Raw genomic sequence first — 25,772 nt, 5'->3', positions numbered from 1 at the left:
GTTCCTTCATCACTGAAGTATTTTGTGTAAGGCGTTATCACAATTTGACCCAAAAGTATCCTCACAGATTTAACAGAATCGTCCGTTAGAGTTGTACATTGATGTGAAAATATTCTACATGTCACCTCAAAGTTTACTTGCAATGCGTAATTATTGGACCTCATAAGATTGTGCAGCTCCTCTGAGTCTCGTGGCCGTTTTGCGGACATCTCTTGAATTCTGGTAAAATATTATCCTTGGTCAACCGTATCATTGCCAAGTTTTTCTCTCATTCTCTCACTGCATTTGGAGCCCTGTTCAGACTCAAATAAACACATACAGCATATACACACACGCACACACTCACCTTTCATATCTCAGAAAAGTCTTGTCATTTTATGAGGGAGACACAATCGAGATAATTCTTTGATCTTTGCTGTTTTACTTTCCTTTTCACCGTGGTGAATCACTTTTCATTTAAGGATTAAATTCAAACTTCATCATGCGCCTTGGAGTGCCTTGCGATCGTCACAATAAAGCAATTTGGCGTCTGATATGACGCACACTTCAAAGTGTTCCACACTTGCTGATGGGATGTAACTCATCCATATTTTGATTCAGCAGCACAATACCGCCTGTGCTATTCATACAATGTGAGTAATCCTCACACTGATCAATGTCAGCTGTCTTCTTTTCTTCTCGTCTAACTGTACTGTAATGAGTCTCATGTGGCCGCTTTATAACAGATATGAAAAAAAAACATCTTGCAATTATTGCCATTAAAAAAAAAAACCTGGCCAAATTAAACTCTTATTTTTAATCAATTCCCCTTTGTCAGTAGGCTGAGAGCTTCAATGAATGTGGTTGCCTTGCCAAGGAAGAGGACCCCTGTAGTGCAATTTAGGTACTCATGCCTTTTTCTACAGGTTATTGTCTGAGTCATGTAAAATAGGAGGGAAATTCATTAAACAACATTTTCGTCCAGTCCCAAAGGGCTACAGTATTTATGGTCCGCAGTCACGAGTGAATATAATACTGCAGCTGTCATACATTTTTTGGGGTTTTTTAATAACTGAATGGTGCAGAGCAACATTCTCAAAGTACAGTCCTCAAATATGTTGCACAGTAAAATTCTCATTGGGTGCCGGTCAGAATGGTCTTTAATTGACTGATTTAGACTTACTATCAGGATACAAACACAACGGTTTCGAAAAAGTGGCGAAATAGCTTACCAGCTGCAAAACTCTAGTCCATCGGCAAACGGGAGTGCACTACTGGCACTGGTTATTTTTGACGACTTTGTGGTCGAAAGATGAACCTGATCTCAACAGTGGGCTATTAAGTCACGTGATCCATGCAACTCCTCTAGGCCATTTTCATCCGCTCAGTGCGATAGGAACCACCAAAACAGTAATGCAGAACTCAGAGTGATTTGCCCATCCTCTAAAAGGGAATAAAAAAAGCTATTTGACCTTTAATCTGCTATGTAGTCATTCAAGTGAATGTAGTCAAATGTCCATTCCTGTTTCTGAGAGGCTGCAGCAGCAAATGCATTGTTAGTCTAATATTTGTCCGATTCATTGCAATGATGAACCCAAATGCATTTGCTTATGATTATAAAAAAAAAAGAATATCACAATGCATCAGGGGAATATCTAAGAGGTATTTAAAAGATGTGCTTATTATTATAAAAATTAAATATTTTGTAAAAAAGAGTATCACAATGCATCAGGGGAATATCTCAGAGGTGTCTCAAAGAAATATTTGAGAACATAAATGATGCTCACACGAATTCCAAATTGCCGTTTGTCTCGTTCTGCTGCACATGGGCGTTCACAAAATACTCGGGAGCTCAATTGTTTACGTTCGAAGCAAATTAGGCTGTCTATTAATAGCTGCTGTCAAGTGTTACAACTCGCAGTGACGCGTGTGTGTGCATGCATGCACGCACCAATGCGTAACGCCTTCTCCTGCTCGGCGGATGCTCGGTTATGAGGTGCAGCTTACGCATTGCATTGATTCACAGCCATTTGACATGAAAAAGGTCTGATGTGGACAATCTGCCAATGCAAATGATCTTTGCTGCCACTGGTTCACATATTTTTGAGACTCATAAAAAAAAAAAAAATAAATAAAATAAAAAAAAAATACACCTTTCATCAGAAGCAACTTACATAGATTGATGGAAGATGTGAAGTGCTAACCTTTATGTGTCCTCTTGCTCAGTGGCTGTTAGCAAAGGGTAATAGTGTAAAACTACCTTTAATTTGCACTCAAAGACATGGGAAGGATGGGTGTTCATAACTCCATGAGATGAATAGGTCACCGCTGTAGCGGGAATTGAGCAAAATGTACATTCCGGTATTGACATTTTCGGTCCTTTTCCCCTTTGTTACTCTGTTCCACTCTCTCGAGACAGAATTGCTTCTGTGGAAGTGAAGCTCCATCCACTCTTGAGTATGAACTTAGCAAGTCAGACTTATCTGCTGGTGGTCTTTCTCACCTCCACGGTCTTCATATGCCGGGCCCAGGAGAGAGACTACACAGTGAAGGAGGAGCAACCGGAAAACGTCCGCATCGGGAACTTGCGCAGGGATCTCGACCTCAACCTGGAACCGGGCCCCAAACGTCCGGTTGTCCGCGCCTCTGCAGTTCAAGCCTGTGTACAAGACTGGCGACGTGCCTTTGGTGAGGGTGGAGGCCAACACGGGGGATCATGTAAAATAGGAGGGAAATTCATTAAACAACATTTTCGTCCAGTCCCAAAGGGCTACAGTATTTATGGTCCGCAGTCACGAGTGAATATAATACTGCAGCTGTCATACATTTTTTGGGGTTTTTTAATAACTGAATGGTGCAGAGCAACATTCTCAAAGTACAGTCCTCAAATATGTTGCACAGTAAAATTCTCATTGGGTGCCGGTCAGAATGGTCTTTAATTGACTGATTTAGACTTACTATCAGGATACAAACACAACGGTTTCGAAAAAGTGGCGAAATAGCTTACCAGCTGCAAAACTCTAGTCCATCGGCAAACGGGAGTGCACTACTGGCACTGGTTATTTTTGACGACTTTGTGGTCGAAAGATGAACCTGATCTCAACAGTGGGCTATTAAGTCACGTGATCCATGCAACTCCTCTAGGCCATTTTCATCCGCTCAGTGCGATAGGAACCACCAAAACAGTAATGCAGAACTCAGAGTGATTTGCCCATCCTCTAAAAGGGAATAAAAAAAGCTATTTGACCTTTAATCTGCTATGTAGTCATTCAAGTGAATGTAGTCAAATGTCCATTCCTGTTTCTGAGAGGCTGCAGCAGCAAATGCATTGTTAGTCTAATATTTGTCCGATTCATTGCAATGATGAACCCAAATGCATTTGCTTATGATTATAAAAAAAAAAGAATATCACAATGCATCAGGGGAATATCTAAGAGGTATTTAAAAGATGTGCTTATTATTATAAAAATTAAATATTTTGTAAAAAAGAGTATCACAATGCATCAGGGGAATATCTCAGAGGTGTCTCAAAGAAATATTTGAGAACATAAATGATGCTCACACGAATTCCAAATTGCCGTTTGTCTCGTTCTGCTGCACATGGGCGTTCACAAAATACTCGGGAGCTCAATTGTTTACGTTCGAAGCAAATTAGGCTGTCTATTAATAGCTGCTGTCAAGTGTTACAACTCGCAGTGACGCGTGTGTGTGCATGCATGCACGCACCAATGCGTAACGCCTTCTCCTGCTCGGCGGATGCTCGGTTATGAGGTGCAGCTTACGCATTGCATTGATTCACAGCCATTTGACATGAAAAAGGTCTGATGTGGACAATCTGCCAATGCAAATGATCTTTGCTGCCACTGGTTCACATATTTTTGAGACTCATAAAAAAAAAAAAAATAAATAAAATAAAAAAAAAATACACCTTTCATCAGAAGCAACTTACATAGATTGATGGAAGATGTGAAGTGCTAACCTTTATGTGTCCTCTTGCTCAGTGGCTGTTAGCAAAGGTTAATAGTGTAAAACTACCTTTAATTTGCACTCAAAGACATTGGAAGGATGGGTGTTCATAACTCCATGAGATGAATAGGTCACCGCTGTAGCGGGAATTGAGCAAAATGTACATTCCGGTATTGACATTTTCGGTCCTTTTCCCCTTTGTTACTCTGTTCCACTCTCTCGAGACAGAATTGCTTCTGTGGAAGTGAAGCTCCATCCACTCTTGAGTATGAACTTAGCAAGTCAGACTTATCTGCTGGTGGTCTTTCTCACCTCCACGGTCTTCATATGCCGGGCCCAGGAGAGAGACTACACAGTGAAGGAGGAGCAACCGGAAAACGTCCGCATCGGGAACTTGCGCAGGGATCTCGACCTCAACCTGGACCCAAACGTCCGGTTGTCCTCGCCTCTGCAGTTCAAGCCTGTGTACAAGACTGGCGACGTGCCTTTGGTGAGGGTGGAGGCCAACACGGGGGAGATCTTTACGACCAGTCACCGAATCGACAGGGAGAAGCTGTGCTCCGGAATCTTTGCAGAGAAACGCTGCTATTATGAAATTGAGGTGGCTGTCTTGCCTGATGAGATCTTCCGACTGGTCAAGATCCGCTTCCTGATTGAGGACGTCAATGACAACGCGCCCCTTTTCCAGTCCACGGTCATAAACATCTCCATCCCAGAGAACACCGCCATTAACACCCGATACCCAGTGCCCTCTGCGTTTGACCCCGATGTCGGGATCAATGGGATCCAACATTACGAGCTGGTCAAGGTAAGAATGATCCCTGCTTAATCCTACGGTTATATATGCATTTTATTTTTGCCTTCCTCGAGTAGGATATTGCTGGTGAACTCAACTGTGTTTGTCCAAATGTGGTCAATTTAATATTTTATCACAAATTGATATTTTTGATAAGTCCCCTCGTTGATCATAAGCTGTTAAGTCTGTCAAACCAAATAAATGTTGAGTTGCCTCATATTCTTCTATATACAACGCGACTGATGGATGACTAGTTTAGGAATCAGAAGCCAATTATCATGAAAAGTCCAATTATTGTTCAAGTTTATGTAAAAAGAGTAGCAAAAAAATGCTGGCAATATCGCAACATTATTATTTATTACAATTTGAAATGTTGGTTAACTTTGATTGATTCGCTTTTGCGGGCCACATAAAATGATTTTTGTTTTTTTTTGCATTTCTGAAGAAACAATCAAATCAGAATGTTTCTTGACAAATCATTCCACTAAACCATAAATTCTCGGCAATTACTGAACACCCTCAGTCACATCTACTCCAAAAGCTTCCACATAATGTCTTTCAGTGGCGAATTAGGTAAAAGTACTGAAGCTTGGATACTGATTCCCCCACAGACTCAGTAAAATAAATTACTTTTAGTGAACATTAGTGTCTTTTTGTGATTCATAAAATAAGCAGCCCTGTGCGCCCTGTGCGCACACACTAACACATAAAGACTAGTCATCAGCAACGTCATTAGTGGGGATGCTTTGATTTAACAGACCGTAATGTTGCATCCCACCATGCTAGACAGGGTCGCCTACTTTTGCTTTCTCGACTGGTTTTTGGTTATTTTTTTCCCCCCATCAGAAAACAGGTAATCCTGCCCATCCATCGCAAACCCCCAACATCACACACTTCAACCACTGCTTTCTCGTTTGCTCTATGGCCGCAGTGCATTTCCACACCGAAAATGAATGATCACCCTACATTGAAATATGATTTTACACCGCATAAATATATCATGATGCCCACAATGTTTTATGAAAGTAATTAATGCTTCCACCTGCTACATAATGAGAAAATGCTGCAGTACCATTTATAGAGATCAGAACATTGGGTAGAAAGTGCAGACACAGCAATGTGTGAATTGCCCAATTTTACTCAGCAACCGGTTACATGGGTTGAATATGGTCACTTGAAGCCGGTTAAGAAGAATTGCACAGTTTCATGCAAACAGATGCCTTATGCATAACGAGGGAAAGCTTTTCATCACCTGAGTGATGCACTATTAAACGATTGTTGCAATATTCTCCATTATTTAATAGGGTCACCCCCTTATTCAGAAAAAAGCTGGGGAATATCATGCTTTGCTCACAAAGAGCCTGGACAACACTCCTCGGTTTGTGGAAGGATTAATACTAAAAAACACAAATTAAGTTTCATTTAACAGGGTTGGCAAGCACCCTGGAGGAAAGCTTAGACATTGCAAATAAAGCAATGTATAGTGAGACAGAAATGAAAAGTCCATCTTGGAGTCTCAGATTAAGTTGACATTGTGTTGGTAAAACCATAATCATCAACATCCCTGTCTGCTGTAAAAGCAATTTGCATTTTTAAAGAGCCTCCCTACTTCCAAGGTCTCTCCAGCGCAATGTCCTGAATTGTTCATGCCTGGAAAATCACCGAGCAATGCTCTGCTCATTACAATGATCATCTGCAATCATTTCCTTTGTCCTTTTTCACAATATAAAGCGTTCCAAAGCTCGCCGGGGCTGCTGTTGTATTATTTTTCACAGAAAGTTCCTCCAAGAGCATCCTTGGCACAGTATCCCTGATTTATTCTCTCACATTATACTCACATTGTATTTGAGATTAATTTCCTTGTGTTCCAAGGTCCATATGTAAAATTCAGCAGGGATTGTTAAAAAGTGCAATCGACATGTTCAACTCTTATTTTATTTTTTACTCTCAGTGTCAGAGAAAGCCAAGGGTTTAGTAGGGAAAGAATGTGCGAGCATTTCCAAGAATAGCTGTCGGCTGCTAAGACACCCCTGGACTACCAATACACGGTCCTCTGAGATTTGTCTGAAAAACACCCTCAGAATGATACTGTAGTTTGCTGAGTTTTCTTGTGTTGCGAAGGTTACCATGTGTAAATTGCTACCGTTGTGTTTTACAAACTCACTGTCAATCCACATTTGTGTCTGCCCGAGTTTTCCTGACAAAACATCTCCGTGCATCTTTGGCACTTTTCCCAAGTCAAGGGGGGGGCGGGGGGGTAACTGTGTAATTCTGCTCCACACAGTGTTTCAATACCGCAAACAAACGTTGGTGATCAGGCTTCTGAGAGTGGTTCTGGCATTGGTGTGGTCCTATGGAGTGTTTATCACATCACCTGAACTACAAAGCGCATCCCTTGAAATGGTCAAGGTCAAAAAAAAGCAATCCCATGCATGATTGGAGAAAAATGAAGACGCAGATCATATCACTGTACAGTATCCATTCCAGGGATTAACGCAGCATCCAACACTGAATCATACTTAGGACTGAAAGATATTCTGCCTTCGTTTTTTTTTTTTTTTTTTTTTGCTTGGAAGCTTGCCTTTGCTCTTCTCACACTGACCCCTTTTCTTATCCCACTGACTGAATTTGCAGCATCACACACTACATTAAACCAACTTTCATCTGTGTCAGCGTCTTCATACACATTTAACGCGGGTGTCTTGTTCAAGTCGCCCCATGTAGATCAATGTGCTGCTGCCGGCTATAAAGGCAATGTCTCACTGATAAACTGCACGATGAAGTGGATGTCTACAATTTAGTTGGCTGATCTCGATGCCTCCAAAATGAAGCATTCAACCACTGACCTTGTTTTATCCAGTGCACAGTGGACCGGTGGATGCTGTAATTTTGGTGTCTAAATTCTGTTGATGCTCAGAGACAGGCTTCCGAGCTCATGCTGTTGTGCATAACACATATTGTTCTTCCTATCATATCTAGAGATTATTATAATCAATTCAGTCTTTCATGTAGTTTCACCACGGTATCTCTCAGCAATTAATTCATCCTCTATCAGAGCAAGAGAAAATATGCAGCTGATTTGTGGTTGAAACTTTTAAATGAAAGCTGTGTTAAAAATAGATTTTTTTTTCTGGATGGAGAGTTCATGTCCATATTTTTCCCCCCAAAATTGTTTTTTTTTTTGTCTTAATAGTCTGCTTGATGTGAAGATACACTTGCCATTTTTTTATCATCAAATTTAACAAATAACACTCAACCACCAAAATTGGTCAGGTATGACAGCAAGAATTCTGTCAGCATAAAAAACGTGGGCTACGTTTACACTCTGTTCCAGATCCGCTTGTTCAAAATAGTGTGCGTAATGGAATTTCTCCATATTCAAGTCTTACAAAGATTTCTCACACTCTATCATGGTGTCCATGACAGGCCGTTGGGGGTTGTGGCTGCTCAGACCCGGAGGCTCAAAGGCACACTATGGTTCAGCCTGTAATCTACCATGAATTCCACTACACTTCCCTCAAGCCCATCACGTTCTGATAGGGTCCCTCCCGTTTGTCATTTTCTGTCTCTCAATGCTTTCTTTCCACGGATGAAACTTTGATGCTGGGCTGCTTTGGAGAATGTTGGACCCCCTCGGGAGAGTCGAATGAAGCTCCCCTGCGAGGCCCGGTTCCAGAGTCAGCATCAGCGGAGGGGTGTCACATACTGCCCTTCAATTAATTTTGATAATATTAGTTTTCAGTCAACAGCTACTGAAATTCACTCATCCTCAACATGGAAGACAGCCTGTTATTCATAACTCTCTCCCTCTCTCTCTTTCACAAGCAATGACATTATTTACAGTATGCATGCCAAGCAACTCTTGCTGTCTTGTCTCTTTGCCTGTGTATGTCACATTCTTTCTCCCACCCTCTCTCTCTCTCTCTCTCTCTCTCTCTCTCTCTCTCTCTCTCCCTTACAAGCATTGGCATCGTAGGTCCGTAAATTAAGCACGTCTGAGTTTAGATCCCGCCAAATACATGTTTCCTGCCCCACTACAACCCCCACCAAGTTTTGATCTGCCCTGTTACCTACTGTCAGGTTTAGGTGAGTTAAGGTGTTCTGCTCTTGCAGTGTATTCGCAATAGGATGCCATTAGTCTGACTACAATTGCAATGGTTCCCCCCCACTAGGCCTTTAAATACTATATGTCTACGGTATCCAAACTTACGTAAGCTATAAGGAATCTGATGTGAACGTTGTAGTGCTGTTAGGTAATTGGGGTCTTGAGTGTTTACGATGAATGGTCACATTTTACAAAGAATTAATTGACTTGAGGTTTCATCCAAGTTGTGAAGCATGTGTTGACTGTGTTGATTGGAGCTTAGATTTTGGCTGAGTATGTTTTGAAGTTGACGTGAGCATCGTAAATCCAGCTGCCGTGTTTCAAGATCACTCTTGCTAATAACTGTACGCTTGGCACTCAGTAAGTCTGAACAAAATTACAGTACTCAAACTGACGAACCTGAGGCACTTCGGTCACTGCCTTTAATGGCTTTCTAAATGTGAGCAAACACTCCAGCAAATATGAGGGACTCATAATATGCATCTATATCCATAGATCTTGACTGCTGTTGCAAAGGTTTAGACACTTGAAAAATCTCCCGATCATGCACATCAATTGCACTGTGTCACATTCTCCCCCCGCCCCGCCCTGCCCCATGTTGTTTTATGACTATTCCATTTCGTCTATGGTCATCGCAAACGGGGCTGTTGTGGAACATAGTATAGACATAGGCTAAGATCTCTGGTTTCTCTCAGCATAATGAAGAGGTGCAAGGTTTTATGTGGGTGATCACAATCACTCCAGTCCTTGGGATATGTTCACGACCGAATCTCAATCTCCTCTGAGCTTTAATAAGGTGACTGAAGGATGCATCGGCTGATAATCTATGATGCTCTCTGGAGAAGAGGGGTGAGAAGTCGTCTTTTGCTCATCATCTGCTAACACTTCCTCTCTTGGCATCATGCAATAATTTCCATTGAAATTGGGCAGATTTGATTACATTGTGTACTGCTGCGTCCACCTTAGTGCCCTGATCCCTATCTAATCATCTAGAAAAATGTTGGCTCATTAGTGCGGTATGAATGGAAATTCCTTCACATTCTTGAACTACTGTAGCCTTTCAGTACGTGTAGTGACAAACAGAGCAAGCTTCGGTGTGACGTGTTCTGCACACTTAGCAGTTTAGAGCTGCTTCGTCCTTCTTTTTCAGCCTAAGGGTTTCAAGTGAGTGATTCCGACTAGTATTTTGGCCTTCCCTTGGCCCGCCTGAGATCTTATCATAATCTACTAGACAAATTCTGCATTCAGGAGTGTGCACAGCCTGTGAGATAGCTCTCCTCAACTTATTGAAATGCACTGAGTGCTGTCTTGTCAGCTGTAAAATTGTGTGAAACCAAGACAAAAGCACCAAGGAAATACTGGCTCATAAATCATGATGCAACGTTCCTTTTGACACATCCTCATTCCGCATCCCACGATTAATATTAGCATTTGTCAAAAATCATTGTGCCAATGTTACTATTGTGCTGTCACTGTAAGCCATTCAAACAACAGAAGTTCCCTGTTGTTAAGAGTATTGATAAGCAATAGAGCACCAAGATTACTGCTAGAAACACCTCTGTAGTGCATTGTGCTAAAAAAATCTATTACACAGTTTCTCACCATTCTCAGGTAAAGTTTTCGATGCCACGTCTTTGCATTCCTGCTGGACTTTTGCGTGTCGTAATGTACCTCAAAAGGTAGCCTCAGAGATCATTGCTGCTGTGCTGGCTGTTTTTAAGTAGTTCTGTCAATCGTGTCGACGGCGCTCTCTGCAAGCAATTTGTTTCTTTCTGAGTACACAATAATTTACATGCTGCACCTGCACGTTCCCATGTGTCGACTTCACGCTGGCACAAGGACGGCCCTCGATTCTATAAACCTTCGAGAATTCTTGTGTACACACTCTCCTGAGTTGAACAAGAAAAATGTATGTATCCTAATCACATTTGATGGCTGTGCCTAGATGGAAGTAATCACTTCCAACATTATGTGCAGCATAAAGCTTATCTTTTTAAAGAGAACCCTCTTTCTTCTTTCACCATGAAACTGCTTCTGATTGAAAGAGCTTCAAAGGGCTTCTTTGTTTCATAATGTGCATGCAGCTCATTCATGGGCTTGATGTTGTTCTGTCGCCCTCTCTCTCTCTCTCTCTCTCTCTCTCTCTCTCTCTCTCTCTCTCTCTCTCTCTCTCTCTCTCTCTCCCTTCCAGTGCTATCTTAGAACCCCCACACTCTCCCACCACCGCCACCCTATTATGAGCTCTTTTTGGATCTGTGCTAAGAGTAATAACTAGTGTTGTTTTTTCTATAGAAAGAAAAAACACAAAAGATGTACAGTATGTGAGGGGGATGCAAGGAACATGTATCTCATCTCAGCAGTCAGTGCAAACATAGCAGTGTAGATGTGTGTGTGTGTGTGTGTGTGTGTGTGTGTGTGTGTGTGTGTGTGTGTGTGTGTGTGTGTGTGTGTGTGTGTGTGTGAGCGTGTATGTGTGTGTGTGAATATATGTGTGTGTGCGCGCGGGCATGTATATGCTGTGTATGCTAAGCTAAATATTAGCTGGCCATTTGCATTTGTGTTGACTCGCTGTTGTCGCACACACACATATTTCCTATTGGTCCTTCTTGCTTGTGGTTTAGTATTGAAAATCAGAAAACTCACATATGCAAATATGGACAATTATGGGAGAACCGCTATGTTACTTCTGGTTCCACTCGGTTCTTGGTTGTTGATGCCAAACCTTATCCATACCATAGTATGTTGGACATTCTAAAAACGGGTGCTTTTTTTTTTTTTTGGGTGGGAGGGTGGGGGACAATTAACTCTAAAACTACTGCCAGTGCTGCCAATTTATCATTTGGATTAATTATATGTGTGTTCCCCTCCATAAATACTCTCCAGTTAAGCACATCTTAGAAAAGGTAGGCAGTTTGGAGATTACAAACTGGTCAACCCCCACAAAATAAGGTGTTCTGGCCTTGCAGTGTATTTTGAATAGGAGGTCATAAGTCTGGCTACAATTGCAATGTTTTGTTTTTTGTTTTTTTTCCCCCACAAGGCCTTTAAATACAGTATGTCTGCTGTATCCAAACTTACATAAGCTATAATGAATCTGATGTCAACGATGTAGTGCTGTTGGGTTAATGGGGGTTTTGAGTAAGTCAGTAAGTCTGATCAAAATTACAGTACTCAAACTGACTAGCCTGAAGAACTTCTGCTGCCTTTAATGGCTTTCTAGATGTGAGCAAACGCGCCGGCAAATACGAGGGACTCTTAACATGCAAGTACCCGTATACAGTACACTTAAGCACTATAAAGACGATAATTTTGCACTGTTTATACTGTCATCATGCGTAGCTCGTGAATGTGACCGTGTGTTTCTTTTTTTTTTCAGAGTGTCGGAGAATTTGGCTTAGACATCATTGAAACCCCTGAGGGTGACAAGTGGCCACAGTTGATCGTTCAGCAGAACTTAGATCGTGAGCAGAAGGACACCTTTGTCATGAAGATAAAGGTAGAAGATGGTGGCAGCCCTCCCAAGTCCAGCACTGCTATCCTCCAAGTCACCATTTCCGATGTCAACGACAACCGTCCCGTCTTCAAGCGTAGCGAGTTGGAAGTCACAGTACCGGAGAATGCCCCCACAGGAACATCGGTTGTGCAGCTTCATGCAACGGATGCAGACCTGGGGTCCAACGCCCAGATCCACTTCGCCTTCAGTAACCAGATCTCTGCCTCGACCAAGCGCCACTTTGCCATTGACAGCACAACAGGATTGATCACTGTGAAGCAGTCACTGGACAGGGAGTTGACTCCTGTTCACAAACTTATCGTTCTGGCCAGTGATGGCAGCTCAACACCCTCAAGGGCCACAGTGACGGTAAATGTGACAGATGTGAATGACAATGTCCCCTCCATTGACACTCGCTACATAATCAACTTGGTGAACGGGACTGTGCTTTTGTCTGAGAATGCTCCCCTCAACACAAAAATTGCACTCATCACAGTTACAGACAGAGATGCGGATCTCTATGGAAAAGTCACTTGTTACACTGACCACGATGTTCCATTTCGGCTGAAGCCTGTCTTTAATGATCAGTTTTTACTAGAGACAGCTGCTCCCCTCGATTATGAGACAACTCGAGAATATGCAATTAGGATAGTGGCATCGGATAGAGGGACGCCTCCTTTGAACACTTCAGCTATGGTTTTAATTAAAATCAAGGATGAGAACGACAATGCGCCCGTCTTCCCCCAGCCAGAAATTCAACTTTCCATACCAGAGAATAATGACCCGTCCTCACAGTTAATAAAAATCAGTGCCACTGATGCAGACAGCGGACATAATGCTGAGATTATTTATACCCTTGCCCCCGATGCACCCGATGGATTTAATATAGACAGACGGTCAGGAATCCTTTCGGTTGGCAAACGGCTGGACAGAGAGAAGCAGGAGAGGTACTCATTCACTGTCATAGGCAGGGACAATGGTTCATCGTCCCTGCAGAGCAATGTCACTGTCAGGCTAATCGTTCAGGACCTTAATGACAACAGCCCGGCTTTCACACACCCCGAGTACAACTTCTATGTGCCCGAAAACCTTCCTCTCTTTGGAACTGTGGGCTTAATTACAGTGACAGATGCAGACGCGGGAGATAATGCTGTTGTGACCCTGTCCATTTTGAACGGGAAAGATCATTTCATCATTGACCCCCAAACGGGCGTAATCAAGCCCAACATCACCTTCGATCGAGAGCAGCAGAGCTCTTACACATTTATGGTCAAGGCAGTGGACGGAGGGCAACCCCCCAGCTCTTCCTATGCTAAGGTCACTATCAACGTGGTTGATGTAAATGACAATCGCCCTGTGTTTGTTGTCCCCGCTTCCAATTACTCATATGACCTCGTGCGGACCACCACCAGCCCCGGTGACGTTGTTACAAGAGTGTTTGCCATTGACAATGACACAGGTATGAATGCGGAGCTTCAGTATAGCATTACAAGCAGCATCATCATCACTTCTCGAGTCTCCCCTCGAGGCCTGTTTTCCATCGACAAAACAACAGGCAACATTACACTGCAGGAGAAAATTGTCGCGGCGGATCAAGGACTGCACAGGCTAGTTGTGAAAGTCAAAGATCTTGGGCAGCCGGAATCATTACAAGCTATTGCACTCATTCACTTATTTGTCAATGACACCGTTTCGAATGCCACTTTTATCCAAGAACAGCTTCGGAAAAGCATGGAGACGCCACTGGACCGAAACATCGGGGACAGTGAAGTAACACCTCAGGCTAACGGATATGTGATTGTTGTCATCGCTATCATAGCTGGGACCATGACTGTCATCTTGGTGATATTTGTGACCGCTTTGGTGCGCTGCCGACAGACACCCAGACACAAGGTGGTACAGAAAGGGAAGCAGAGCGGCGAGTGGGTGTCACCTAACCAAGAGAACCGTCAAATCAAAAAGAAGAAGAAGAGAAAGAAGCGATCCCCTAAGAGCCTCCTCCTGAACTTTGTGACCATAGATGAATCTAAGCCTGACGACCCGACACATGAGCATGTCAATGGTACGCTGGATCTCCCTGTGGAGCTCGAGGAGCAAACCATGGGGAAGTACAACTGGGCCACCACTCCCACCACCTTCAAACCCGACAGCCCGGACTTAGCCAAGCATTACAAATCTGCGTCCCCTCAGCCTACATTTCAAATCAAACCGGAGACTCCGGTGGCCCCAAAGAAGCATCACGTGATCCAGGAGCTCCCTTTGGACAACACATTTGTGGTGGGCTGTGACACGCTCTCCAAGTGCTCATCGACGAGCTCCGACCCATACAGTGTCTCAGAGTGCGGCTGTCAGGGGGGATTCAAGACTCCAGGGCAAATCACCACCCGACAGGTAATTCATGACTTCTTTTTTCAACCCGCCCACCATAGTCCCCATTCATGCTACCCCTGCTGCCCCAAGGTAGTCGATATGGCAGGAGGAAGGTGGCAGTATGGAGCACAAATAAGTTCCAAGATAAGCCAAGAAAATGTTTACATGAATGCCATTTGCACGTGAAAATGATCATGAAATTCAACACACGAGTCTTAATTAATCTCGTATGCACACTCATTTGTAAGCAGTCATAATTGCATAATCATTTACATGTGGTAGGTTAATTTCACATTTAGAGCTTGATTAGCAGCAGCAGTGCAATTGTGATTGCTGGGTCTTTTGAATTTGGGGGTCTTCTTTTTAATCATGTCTCCTACTTAATGTCACGTACACCCAGCATGGGGCCATTTTTTTTTTCAAATTATGGCAGAAATCAACAAATCAGATGAACATCTATTGTGTTTTTACTTCCTCATGTAAAAATAATAAAATAAAATACATCTTACATCCAGTCGAAAGTTATAAATCTGCTTCCACGAGCTGTTTGATTAAAACTTAACCCCTACACAGAGCCTATTTCGACTATGTCATGGGCAGCGATTACTGAACTGGACGGATTTATTTGTGGTCAAGGGGTGAGTTAATCTGTGTGCAAATATTTAGACTGTCCATTTAAACCAAGCAAGCAAAAAGTAAACACAGTAACCGGATTGACAGAGACTTCTCAATTAATCATCAATTCATTTTGGAAAAAAAAGTGAAACTGTCCTGCTTTTATTGGACGGAGAGTTGTTTCAGAGGAGAATATTTCGTGGGAAAGCTCATTTAAATGAGGAAGTACAGCAAGGGCTTATGATTCCATAAAGAGAAATGTGCCAAACGCGAAGTACCCTAATAAATAAAAGCGGATGAGGGAAATAAATGTAAATCAGAGGTAAGGAGAACTGGCCTTGCTCAGTGCCGACAGCGAGAGCACAGTGCTGCGGGGAAGACAAAGTACTACTCGGGGTGGGGAGAAGAGGAGGGGTCGAGGGATCAAGGTGACGCAGAGCTTGGAGACCAATATACTTAAACACCAAGGGAGCACTAGTCCATAAAAAGCCTGCCTGTCCGACATTGCATTTAGCTCATAAACGATCTTCTTTAATGACCCCAATTATTGTTATAAATTGCATATGTAGATGCACTTTCAGTACTTTGTTTGAATTAGCTCACATGGCTTCCAGGTTGAGGTTTTTCCTTTTTACTGTGTTGTGGTTTGTGTTTGGAAAGACTGACAAGCTCTAAAGTCAAATTACCAATACATGACAAATACAGACACCGTTTTGGACGTACTTATATTTGATCTCAAAATAGCACCACATTTGAAAAAAATCCAGATTCCTGTACTGCAAATCAAGACTACAATTCAGCCACACTGTGCATTGCTGTTTTATCCAGGGGCAAATGTGCTCTCGATTGTTTTTGTCCTGTTCGATTTTTTTTTTTTTTCTCTTCGTTACCCTTTTGGTGGATGTGGTGCTGCTTTGGTTGGCTTTCATTTTCGTCACGATTACAATTATAAAATCTGCCATTCATTCAATTTTGGGTCACCCCCATGAGATTGCATCATTGTTTGTCTTTTTTGATGGGGTCTTTGCTTTTGTTTCTTGCTTCCACTTTTCCAATCATGTGTTTGTATGTGTTTCCTTTTGCCTTTTGCCTTTCTTATAGTTTCTTTCATTCCAAACATAGACCAAGCCTTAACATTACTGTACTCTTGGCATGGTTTGGCTAAATGACTGATTATCCCATGAAGTATTGTGCTCAGGATAATTTATGAGGACACCCACACTGAGCTGATAATCATTCCCTTCATCCACTATTCTTTTTAAAACCTGGTTAAAAGCCATTCTGTGACATGGTGTATAATGCATAAGCCTACTCCAGCCCCGAGTACTAAAGATTGAATTCATAATCTGTTTATGTGACACACTCTCGACTTGTCAGAATGATTTCCCTCCTAATTTTGGTGGCGGCTGCTCTGAAATATGTAAAAATATACCGCTGGAGTTTGTCACCCCTGAATTATTTTCCATCTTGGATTTTGAGCATTGCAAATTACAAATGATTTTTCACTTGCTTGTCAGTGCTTTAAAGTCTTTCATCAATCCATATATCAGAACTAAACATTTGATCTAATTTATATTGTGCTCTGTTGAGCTGTGATCTATATTTTTTTGTTTTCAAAAGTCCCAAAATATTTTCAACGTTATTCAGAAAAATAAGTCTCCAAGTGGTTGAAATTTACAATCATATTGTCAGCAGTTACTCAAAATAATACATCTATATTATTCGGCCCCCCTTAAGCAATTGACAAGTGATGGCTCCCACTTTAGACATTAGATTTCCCTCCAGTTTTAAGTGTGATTATTTAAAGCCCATGTCATGAAGAAAAAAAGCATGATGGAAATCTGTGGCTGCAAAGGTTAATTAAATGCACTAAAGGGTTAATCACTCGTAATGCAGTATGATTAAAATTGCTGTAATTAGGTTTCATATAAGGCTGATAAGAGGAGGGAAGGAGGCGGTGATTCTCGAAGATGACACTTGGGTGTGTCAGCCTCAGATCCCACAGTGATGTTGTTATAGGTGTTTGTTTACTGCGATTCTTTTATAATTTCCATGTTCTTTAATTGGTGTGCCTTTTCAAATACATTCATGAATGAGTAATGAACTAGTATTTTTATTTATTTTTACTTAGTTTCAGAAGACAGTTTCACGTGAGGTCCTCAAAGTGTGTCATTTGATATCACTTAGGCCAAGACACCATAATCCCAATTAAAAACAATCAATGACACTTTTGTTTTTTTTTGGGGGGGGGGGGATTCAGTTTAGTGTATAAAAGTGGCCGATGTCGGTAGCCTACTTTTAATAAACCCATACCCTATTGTTGCCTTGGACCTCCTGCAAGCTGCTACCAATAATGCAAAACAACAACAACAAAACACCCATCCGAGAGAAAAAAAAAAAAACACACACACACACATACACAAGCAGAGCAGCTTATGGGTTAAGGTCACCAAAATGTTTCCAGGGACTGTACAGATGTAGCTGTTAAAGAGTACAGCTTGTAAAAGATACTTAAGAGACTACAGATTTGTGCTACCATATGGCTCCATTATAAAACGGTAATACCACCCCCCCCAACACACACACTTTCCACCCCTCCTTGGTTTTTACACATCTCATCATTTTCTTTCAACCTGTGCTGTATTGTATTAGAGGTCAACCTGCCCGCCAGTGATGAGTAGCACTTGTGATGGTGTGCACTTTAGCAGGGGCCGATTAAGCAAGCGCCACCTTGTTTGAGTGATCTCCGACATGCAGGCAGACAAAAGGCTCACACATTCTTTTTTTGACCCCGTCTTCAAGGGAGTGGAATGTCTCCTTCTATTGTTAATGATGACAAACTGCCATCGTATCCGTCGTACACCATCTCAACCACTGTATCTCGAATGCTTTCACCTTTTGGACAAACATAGAAGAGATTATGAGCCTGGTCTTCCCTCAGGTGTAACATCAGTGACCTCTGACATCACAAAATTACCACACAAGTCTTTCCATAAGTGTGTTCGGCAACATGTACTACTGTCTGCGTCATAGCCCGTACTTGTTCATTTTTCAATGCATAACTTTAATTGACATATGCAGTCCTATCATATGTGTTTGCATTGTAACACATTTTGGAGGCTACACTATTGCTATACACCACCCATGGTGCTTGTGATGACTCACTGCACTGTATGTGAGGAGCAACATCACGATTATACAACACATTATAATTTACAAAAGGGCAAAATCTTTATATATTTATTATGATTCATTTTTTTATCCATATTTTTTTTCATTCAGTTTCTTTATTGCATCCTGACCAACTTATGTGAGCACTGTGGTCTATTGTCTCTGTGTGCGTCACATTCTCTGACTCTTTCTCTCTCTCTCTCTCTCAGTCAGTGCCAGTTGTGCTGCTTGCATAATGAAAACAACAGCACCATGTGAGATTCTGTACATATCAGAGGACCCACTGGCAAGGGTCCGAAAGAGTGGGTCTAAATTCATCCAGATTTTCTTGTTTTAGTGGGCCGAAGAGTGCTAGCATGGTGTGGTTGGAGACAAAAACAAAAACAAACAAACAAACAAACTGGGAGTGTTAATTGGATGCGATTGCATGCTCTGATAAGTACAGGAACAAAATTGCACCATACTGTAGCATTCTTCAAGGAGACCTGACATGAAAATGACATGATTGCCAGCCATCCCTTGAAGAATGTTTTTATTATTATTATTGATTGTCCATATCACAATCACTTTAGATATTCGTATTATTTATTTATTTATTTATTTATTTATTTATTTATTTATTTATTTATTTATTTATTTATTTATTTATTTATTTATTTATTTATTTATTTATTTATTTATTTATTTATTTATTTATTTGTTTGTTTTATTTTTATTTTCTTTTGTATTCCGTGTTGAGTGTAGCCTGGCACTGATGATGCTACAGTTTAGACTGCTCAGAGCTGGCTGATATTTTTATTGTAACTCCAATCTTCCTATATCTGTCTGTCTCTCTATATTTCAGGAGACTGCACTGAAACCACCACACTATGGCACACTCTGTGGCACAGGTACAGCTCGCTCCCACAGGATTAAAATCAATCTGTAGCTCCCACTACCAAAACAGAAAGAGAGCGCGTGCGAGAGAGAGAGAGAGAGAAAGAAAGAGATGGGACAGAGAAAAGAGAGGGAACAAGTGAGGGCAGAAGGCAGAAATGCCAAGGTGAACAAGTTCTTTACTGCCTCAAAGCTCACCTCTTCATACAGGCATGGAGGTGGAAGAGAGAGGAAAATAAAGGGGGGAAATGAGGAAAAGAGAGATGCTTCACGTTTTCCTGCTTGAAACTTGACAAAAATCCTCTTGTGAAATGTATTGGATGTGTGACTTGTGTTTGAGTCCAATGCTATGACCTTAAACTCCAGCACCCAAGCTGTAAAATAGGTGTCAATAGATCTGTAAAGTATGTTTATATGTATGTATGTATGTATGTCCAAAACAGAGTTGATGGTGTTTATATTTATTAAGTACAATTTCCTTGCCTTTTTTTGCAAAGTTGCCTAATGGCATTTTATTGTCTTATTTAATTTTTTTCCCCACATTAATTTCCACATGAGCTTGCTCTCAGAACTAATGACTTAATATGTATTTATGCTGCAAGGTCTACTGGCCCGTAGGCTCCCGCTAGTGCACACATCACAGTGAACTTGTTTTCACCTTTTCACATTTCGCTATCCTCCTATTTTGTTGCCACTGAGAGTATTTTTTTAGTGCACCCACTACTCTACCCACTACTGTTCTGATCGCCTCGTTATTATTATACTGGGAGAGGTGGTAGAACAAGTTAATACTTTGAGATAAGCCACAATCACAAGGGACTCGGGTTATAATCAAAGGCTGTTTATGTAGGGCAGATTTGAAGAGCACTAAGCCTGACCTTTTGCGTGTCACTTTAAATTCCCAAGTTGGGAAATGGTTTAACCTGCTGAGCGATATTAAAAAAAGCACTCCAGATGGTTAAAATGACCTGAAAGAAAGAAAGAAAAAAAACAGCAAATCATGTTTAAATATTTGCTCGATACGCTTATAAGTGAAAGTAACTTGCTTGCACTTCTTGACACTTGCAGGAATCATTTTTTTTTTACAGTTGACAAGAACATTGAGCACCAAACGTTGTGACCTCTTGTTCCCAGCATTATCTTCTTTCTCCACATATCTCACAGCACCGCTATGGCACAAGAGTAGGTCATTTCTGAACTGACTGGTTGATGTGATCAGCATTGTTGAGTTACTGCCGATAAGTTGACATACCTTCGGGGTATGTCAAATTATCGGCACAACTTTATATATCATCATTCACCACTCGTTGGTCAACATACAATCGTGCTCATAAGTTGACACACCAATTTATCAGCCCAACTGTGAATGAGGCCCGTGATGCATCATACACATAATCATAGAATTAGTTTCATTAAAGTAGACATAGCCAGTCACTTTGAAATGTACAGCCGGGCTGGACGAAGAAACCACAGTGTTGTTGAATTAAGGACATTTTACGACCAGCAGCCTCTCTGATTTTGTGCCATGACTCAAACGACTATGTCTATTTTAAAGCTTTTAATTGTGTTGCCTTCCTTTGAGGCAGGTTGTTATTATCGGAGGAGGTATATACTGTACATGTGATTATGGTATCTAATGTATTCACTTCTGCGTAGGAGCTGCAGTATGACGTATCAATAGCATCCTAGTACTGTGATGATTAGATTTGGTTGATTGTTGGGGAAATAACAACAACAACAACAACACCAATATTTATGAATTTGAAAACTTGTATTGTTGTAAGGGAGACAGATGACCTCACTTTTATTCAATGTGACATACAATATGCACCTTACATGATCTTTGTATTTGACTTTGATTTACCAGTGTGGAAAAAAAAAAAACAAACTGTTACTGTTTCATATATGTGTGCGCTTCGAAAATTTATTAAAGTCTTTTGCATTTTACTGCAGATTTGAATGACTCTGATTGTTTATTGTTTTGAAACTCTCACATTTGTTTCGCTCACACACAGAGGTATTTTCCTGAAAATTACCAAAATCTGTAGAGACTAGCAAGCCACAGCATGACTGAAAAATGTGCAACTCAACAAACTATACATAATTGAAGATTTAGTGTCAGACACACTCTACACTAGAAATTCCACAAACGTGGGCAGAGTGTCCTGTCACACGTGGACATGGGTTGGAAGGCGGCATCCGAGTGCCCACTTGAGAGATCTGTGATCTTCCGCGCCAACTTTACTTCATCCGCCCATAAAGGTCTGCTTGCAGTTCGTTATAAATTGTACTTTGCAAAACTTGAAATCTAGCATGGGCACCAGCAAATCGGTTTCTTCTTTGCCATGTCATAACTGCGCATCTCGAGCATCGATTTAAAAAAAAATGAAAGGAGACAATTAAGTGTCCACGCTCACAACGGTGCAAAATACCAGTTTTTAACATGCGTGCGTCTGAGAAAATGTCAAAAGCCAGTCTCGGCCACCCCTGCACAGATTTAGACTGCCCCTTGCATGAGATTTTCACCGCGCACAAAATGAAGTCCTAAATGTTAAATAGAGTTTTTAGCAGCAACCCACAATCTAATTTTAGTGGACAATGTTGTAGTGAGCAATTATCTTTTTTTTTTTTTTAACTAAACAACAATAGTAGTTTATTTGAAAACTAAAGTAGTGAAGGCAGCTATTAATCAATAAATTACCCAATCGGGAGCATGAGTGGATCTCTTATTTACATCAAAATAATATTTCTCACTTTTTCAAGACGTTTTGGACAATTTAGATCTTGTATCTCGTTATAGACTATAATAGAACCGTGAGAGGGTTCCTCCGGTCCAGCTCATCACAGAGATTACAAACCCAGCGCTCTTGTCCATCAGTTACAACAAGAAATTTAGACTATTAACCTACCACAAAATTATGAATTGAAAAATTATATGAAACAATTGCTAAAATTCCAAGTACAATACAATCTGACCATGAAAGGCATATCCTGCTGTTCACTGCAAAGTCATTTTGGCTGCAGAAAAAGACATATGCCATAAGGAAGGTTTCCTTGAAACTTTGGTTGAGCTGTTCATTTGTTTCGATATGAAACCATCCAAGACCATGCTCCAACATTCCCAACCAGTCCTTGGTGATTGCCACTTCTTGCCTACGTTCAGCTGTGAAAGGCCCCACCCAGCTCAACTGTGCTAGAAAATGCATGGAAATACGGTAAACTATGTACTGTATACAGTATGCATGCCATACTACTGACCGATGTATTGTTTTATTTTGGCAGCCTGCTGTCATGAGATTTACTGAGCTATTGTACAAAAACTATTGCACTGTAAACTAACACATATTTTAAGGACATTGTATGCTATTTCCTTGTATTCTGGCCTGCTATTTTTCTCTTGGTCCATCCTTTCTTTCGCCTTGTAAAACTTGTGGACAAGCCAAAGACGCACGGTCGTTCCCACTGGATTATATCAAGTGAACAATTGCATTATATAGTGCATCTCTGCAGCACTTTTCTAAAAGAAAGACTGCTCATTAGGAACAGATTACAGATAAACAGTTATGGAAATGTGGTGAAGGCTCATCCTTTGAAGTTCTCAAATTGAAGCTTTTTTTGGAACAACACATTTCCTTTTGGTTTCTTCTCCACGAGAGCCGATAATGATGAAATCATCATGATAACCCCGCTGCTATGGTGTACAGTAGTTCACAAACACATCTGAGAGGAGGAATTATGTGAGAAGAAGCAGCAAAATAACGACTACTCCGACTCTGTGTTGGGCCCATTTGATCCAAAAATACAGACTTGAAAGGAACAAAACAAAGAATAGACAATGAGAAATGTTTAATTGCTAATCAAAGTTATTTCATCATCTCAAACGAAAAGAGCTAATCAGTTCCCGCTGGGAAAAGTGTCCTTGGTGGTTTGAGAAAATGACTCACACTCAAGTGGAGCATTCTCATATAGGGTGCAGAAATGTCAGCCTTCTATTAATAAATTCTTTTAAATCCGCTAAATGCCTCGTACCTACTTCACAACTTTTCTTGAGTAGATCTTAAGATATATGTATCTCTTTGAAGTGGATCATTAATCATTTCATAGTTCATGTTATGGATAATGAGATGTTTTCAAATGTGCCATGAATAGATGCATAAAACAAAGCCATAGTATTAATGAGACCTACCAATTGGGCATGTGTTTTTCAGATTTTCAGATCAGTTTTTGTCAGACGAGAATGAAGAAAATGAAGTAAAAGAAGTGATATAAATGAGGACTACCAGAAGTCAGAATTTTGGAACCTTTCTGTAGTTTTGACAGGAAAGTGCAATTGTTAAATGCAATTATGGAGTTGGCCAGCTCATCACTGACTTTTATCATCCATAAAGTGGCTTTTATGTTTTTTTTCCCCTGTGACTTTCATTCACCATGTGACAAGAAAATGTATTTCATTCAGGACACATTCAATTTCAGCACAGACAATCGTCATACACTTTGTTTGATGACATACATCTGCAATCGGGGTAGCAGACCCAGCAGCTCATTTGGTTGTAACCTCGCAGAAGGTTCTGATTCATGATATTGTTTCTTGTGTTCTTTTTGTTTATTTGGTATTCACAGTCTAACGACGGGCATATTGATTCTGTGGTATCAATACATCTTCTAAATATTCTCTCAAATATCCAATGGATATCGGCTACTCTCATCAAGTATCCATGCTAAGGGATGTGAAATGTGCCGTTCGGTTATTCAGAGTGCTACAACATGGGGGTGCCCAAAGCTTGCTCTGGCTTGCTCTGACTGGGGATCCAGAGCATCATAGTGTCAGGCAGAACAAGATGGAAGCTGTACAAGCAAGATGTGTGGGTTGTGGACTAATGAAGGATTTAAACAAAAATGACAACAAAACATTCTACACATGAGGTGTCCGGAGTGAACGGCCAGGGGGCTGGGTGTGAGGGGGTTGTGTGAATGGACCTTTCTCGAAGTTTATGCACTCTCTATCCCAGCAGGAAGACCCCTCAACATTCATCTCCTATTGATCGACATATAAGCGGCAAACACATTTTCGTCAATTGGCACGCATCATGCTCGGCACCCCCCTGCCACCAATTGAAGTGGCTCCTCTCATTTTCTTTAAATGTAGTGCATGACAGGGTGTGTGGATAGTCCTTGACATGGCAGATGACTGAACTGACTTGCTCGTGTTCTGTGGCAGTTTCAAGGCTTGCAGACTACTTTTATAAGGAATTGCAAGCCGACCTCCACGGGCGGAAAGTTAGAGATCACAGATCAATAAAGTAGGCACTTGGAAACCACCTACCGACCGGATGCACCCATACAGTGCCATGACAAAGTATTTGCCCCTTCCTGATGTTCTTTGGATATTTATTCATTTATCTTTTTTATTTATTTATTCATTATCCCATCAACCACAGCAAGTTGTCCTGGTCCTCAGAGAGCAGAGCAACCACAGACCATCACATTGCCAGCACCATGCTTCACTGTTGGCATGATGTTCTTTTTTTATCAAATGATGTGCCAGTTTTACCCCAGATGTAATGGGGCACACATCTTCCAAAAAGTTCACTTTTTGACTCATCAGTTTACAGAATGTTTTTTTTTTTTTTTTTCCAAAAGTATTGAAGCTCTTAGTGTTCTTTTTGGACAGCAGTGGTTTTTGCCTGGGAACTCTCCCATGGATGCCATTGTTGGACAGTGTCTTTCTTATGCTAGAGTCGTGAGCACGGACTTGAACTGAGGTCAGCGAGTTCTGAAGTTCTTTGGATGTTGTTCTAGGTTCTTTTGTGCCTTCCTGGAGGAGTCGTCGTCGCAACTACTGAAGTAATTTTAGCTGGTTGACCACTCCTGGGAATGTGTGCCACTGTTTCCAGTTTTCTCTATTCATGGATTATGGCTCTGACAGTGGTTCGCTGGAAGCACAGAGTCTTGGAAATGGCTTTGTACCCTTTTCCAGACAGATAGATTTCAATATTTTGTTTCATAATTTCTTCTTGAATTTCTTCAGATCGTGGCATGATGCATTTGTTTCTTGAAGCTTACCGGTACTTCACTTTGTCTGACAGATTCTATTCATGTGATTTCTTGATTCAAAAACATGGTTGCCTGTGCAATTGAACTCAGCTTTCTCAAAACTGTCGATAGTAACAGTTACTTTGTAACTGGGGCGGGGGGGGATTACTTTTTCACATAGGGACAGGTAGTTTGGGATTTTATTTGTGCCTTAATAAATTCAATTGGCATTTAGAAACTGCATCTTGTATTTCCTTGGGTACTCTCTGTGTGATATTCTGTGTTATATTAAACTTGATTTGATGACCTAAAACCTTTATATGTGTTAGATATGCAAAAAAGACTGGAACGGGGGCAAATACTTTTCA

The 25,772-nt window shown here is 41.2% G+C and overlaps 1 protein-coding gene across 2 annotated transcripts in view; it reads left to right on the top strand.

Annotated features, from left to right (window-relative positions):
* The first annotated feature begins 4,177 nt into the window (after window positions 1-4,177).
* The window catches only part of pcdh11 (protocadherin 11), a 139,824-nt gene continuing 118,229 nt past the window's right edge, over window positions 4,178-25,772 (top strand). Inside the window, exons 1-3 of one of the 2 annotated variants that reach the window (XM_019884354.1) lie at window positions 4,178-4,753; window positions 12,223-14,730; window positions 19,340-21,323. In XM_019884354.1, coding sequence (XP_019739913.1) covers window positions 4,214-4,753; window positions 12,223-14,730; window positions 19,340-19,423 — 3,132 coding nt within the window. In that variant the 5' untranslated portion in view covers window positions 4,178-4,213 and the 3' untranslated portion in view covers window positions 19,424-21,323. Of the gene's footprint in view, window positions 4,754-12,222; window positions 14,731-19,339; window positions 21,324-25,772 lie in introns of those variants that run through there. The other variant, XM_019884353.1, reaches the window with a different exon arrangement.

Source organism: Hippocampus comes, unplaced genomic scaffold (genome assembly GCF_001891065.2).
Source record: "Hippocampus comes isolate QL1 unplaced genomic scaffold, H_comes_QL1_v1.1 scaffold156, whole genome shotgun sequence".
NCBI classification, from domain to species: domain Eukaryota; kingdom Metazoa; phylum Chordata; class Actinopteri; order Syngnathiformes; family Syngnathidae; genus Hippocampus; species Hippocampus comes.
Note: the sequence above shows the minus strand (reverse complement) of the source record. Positions and strands in the feature narration are given on the sequence as shown.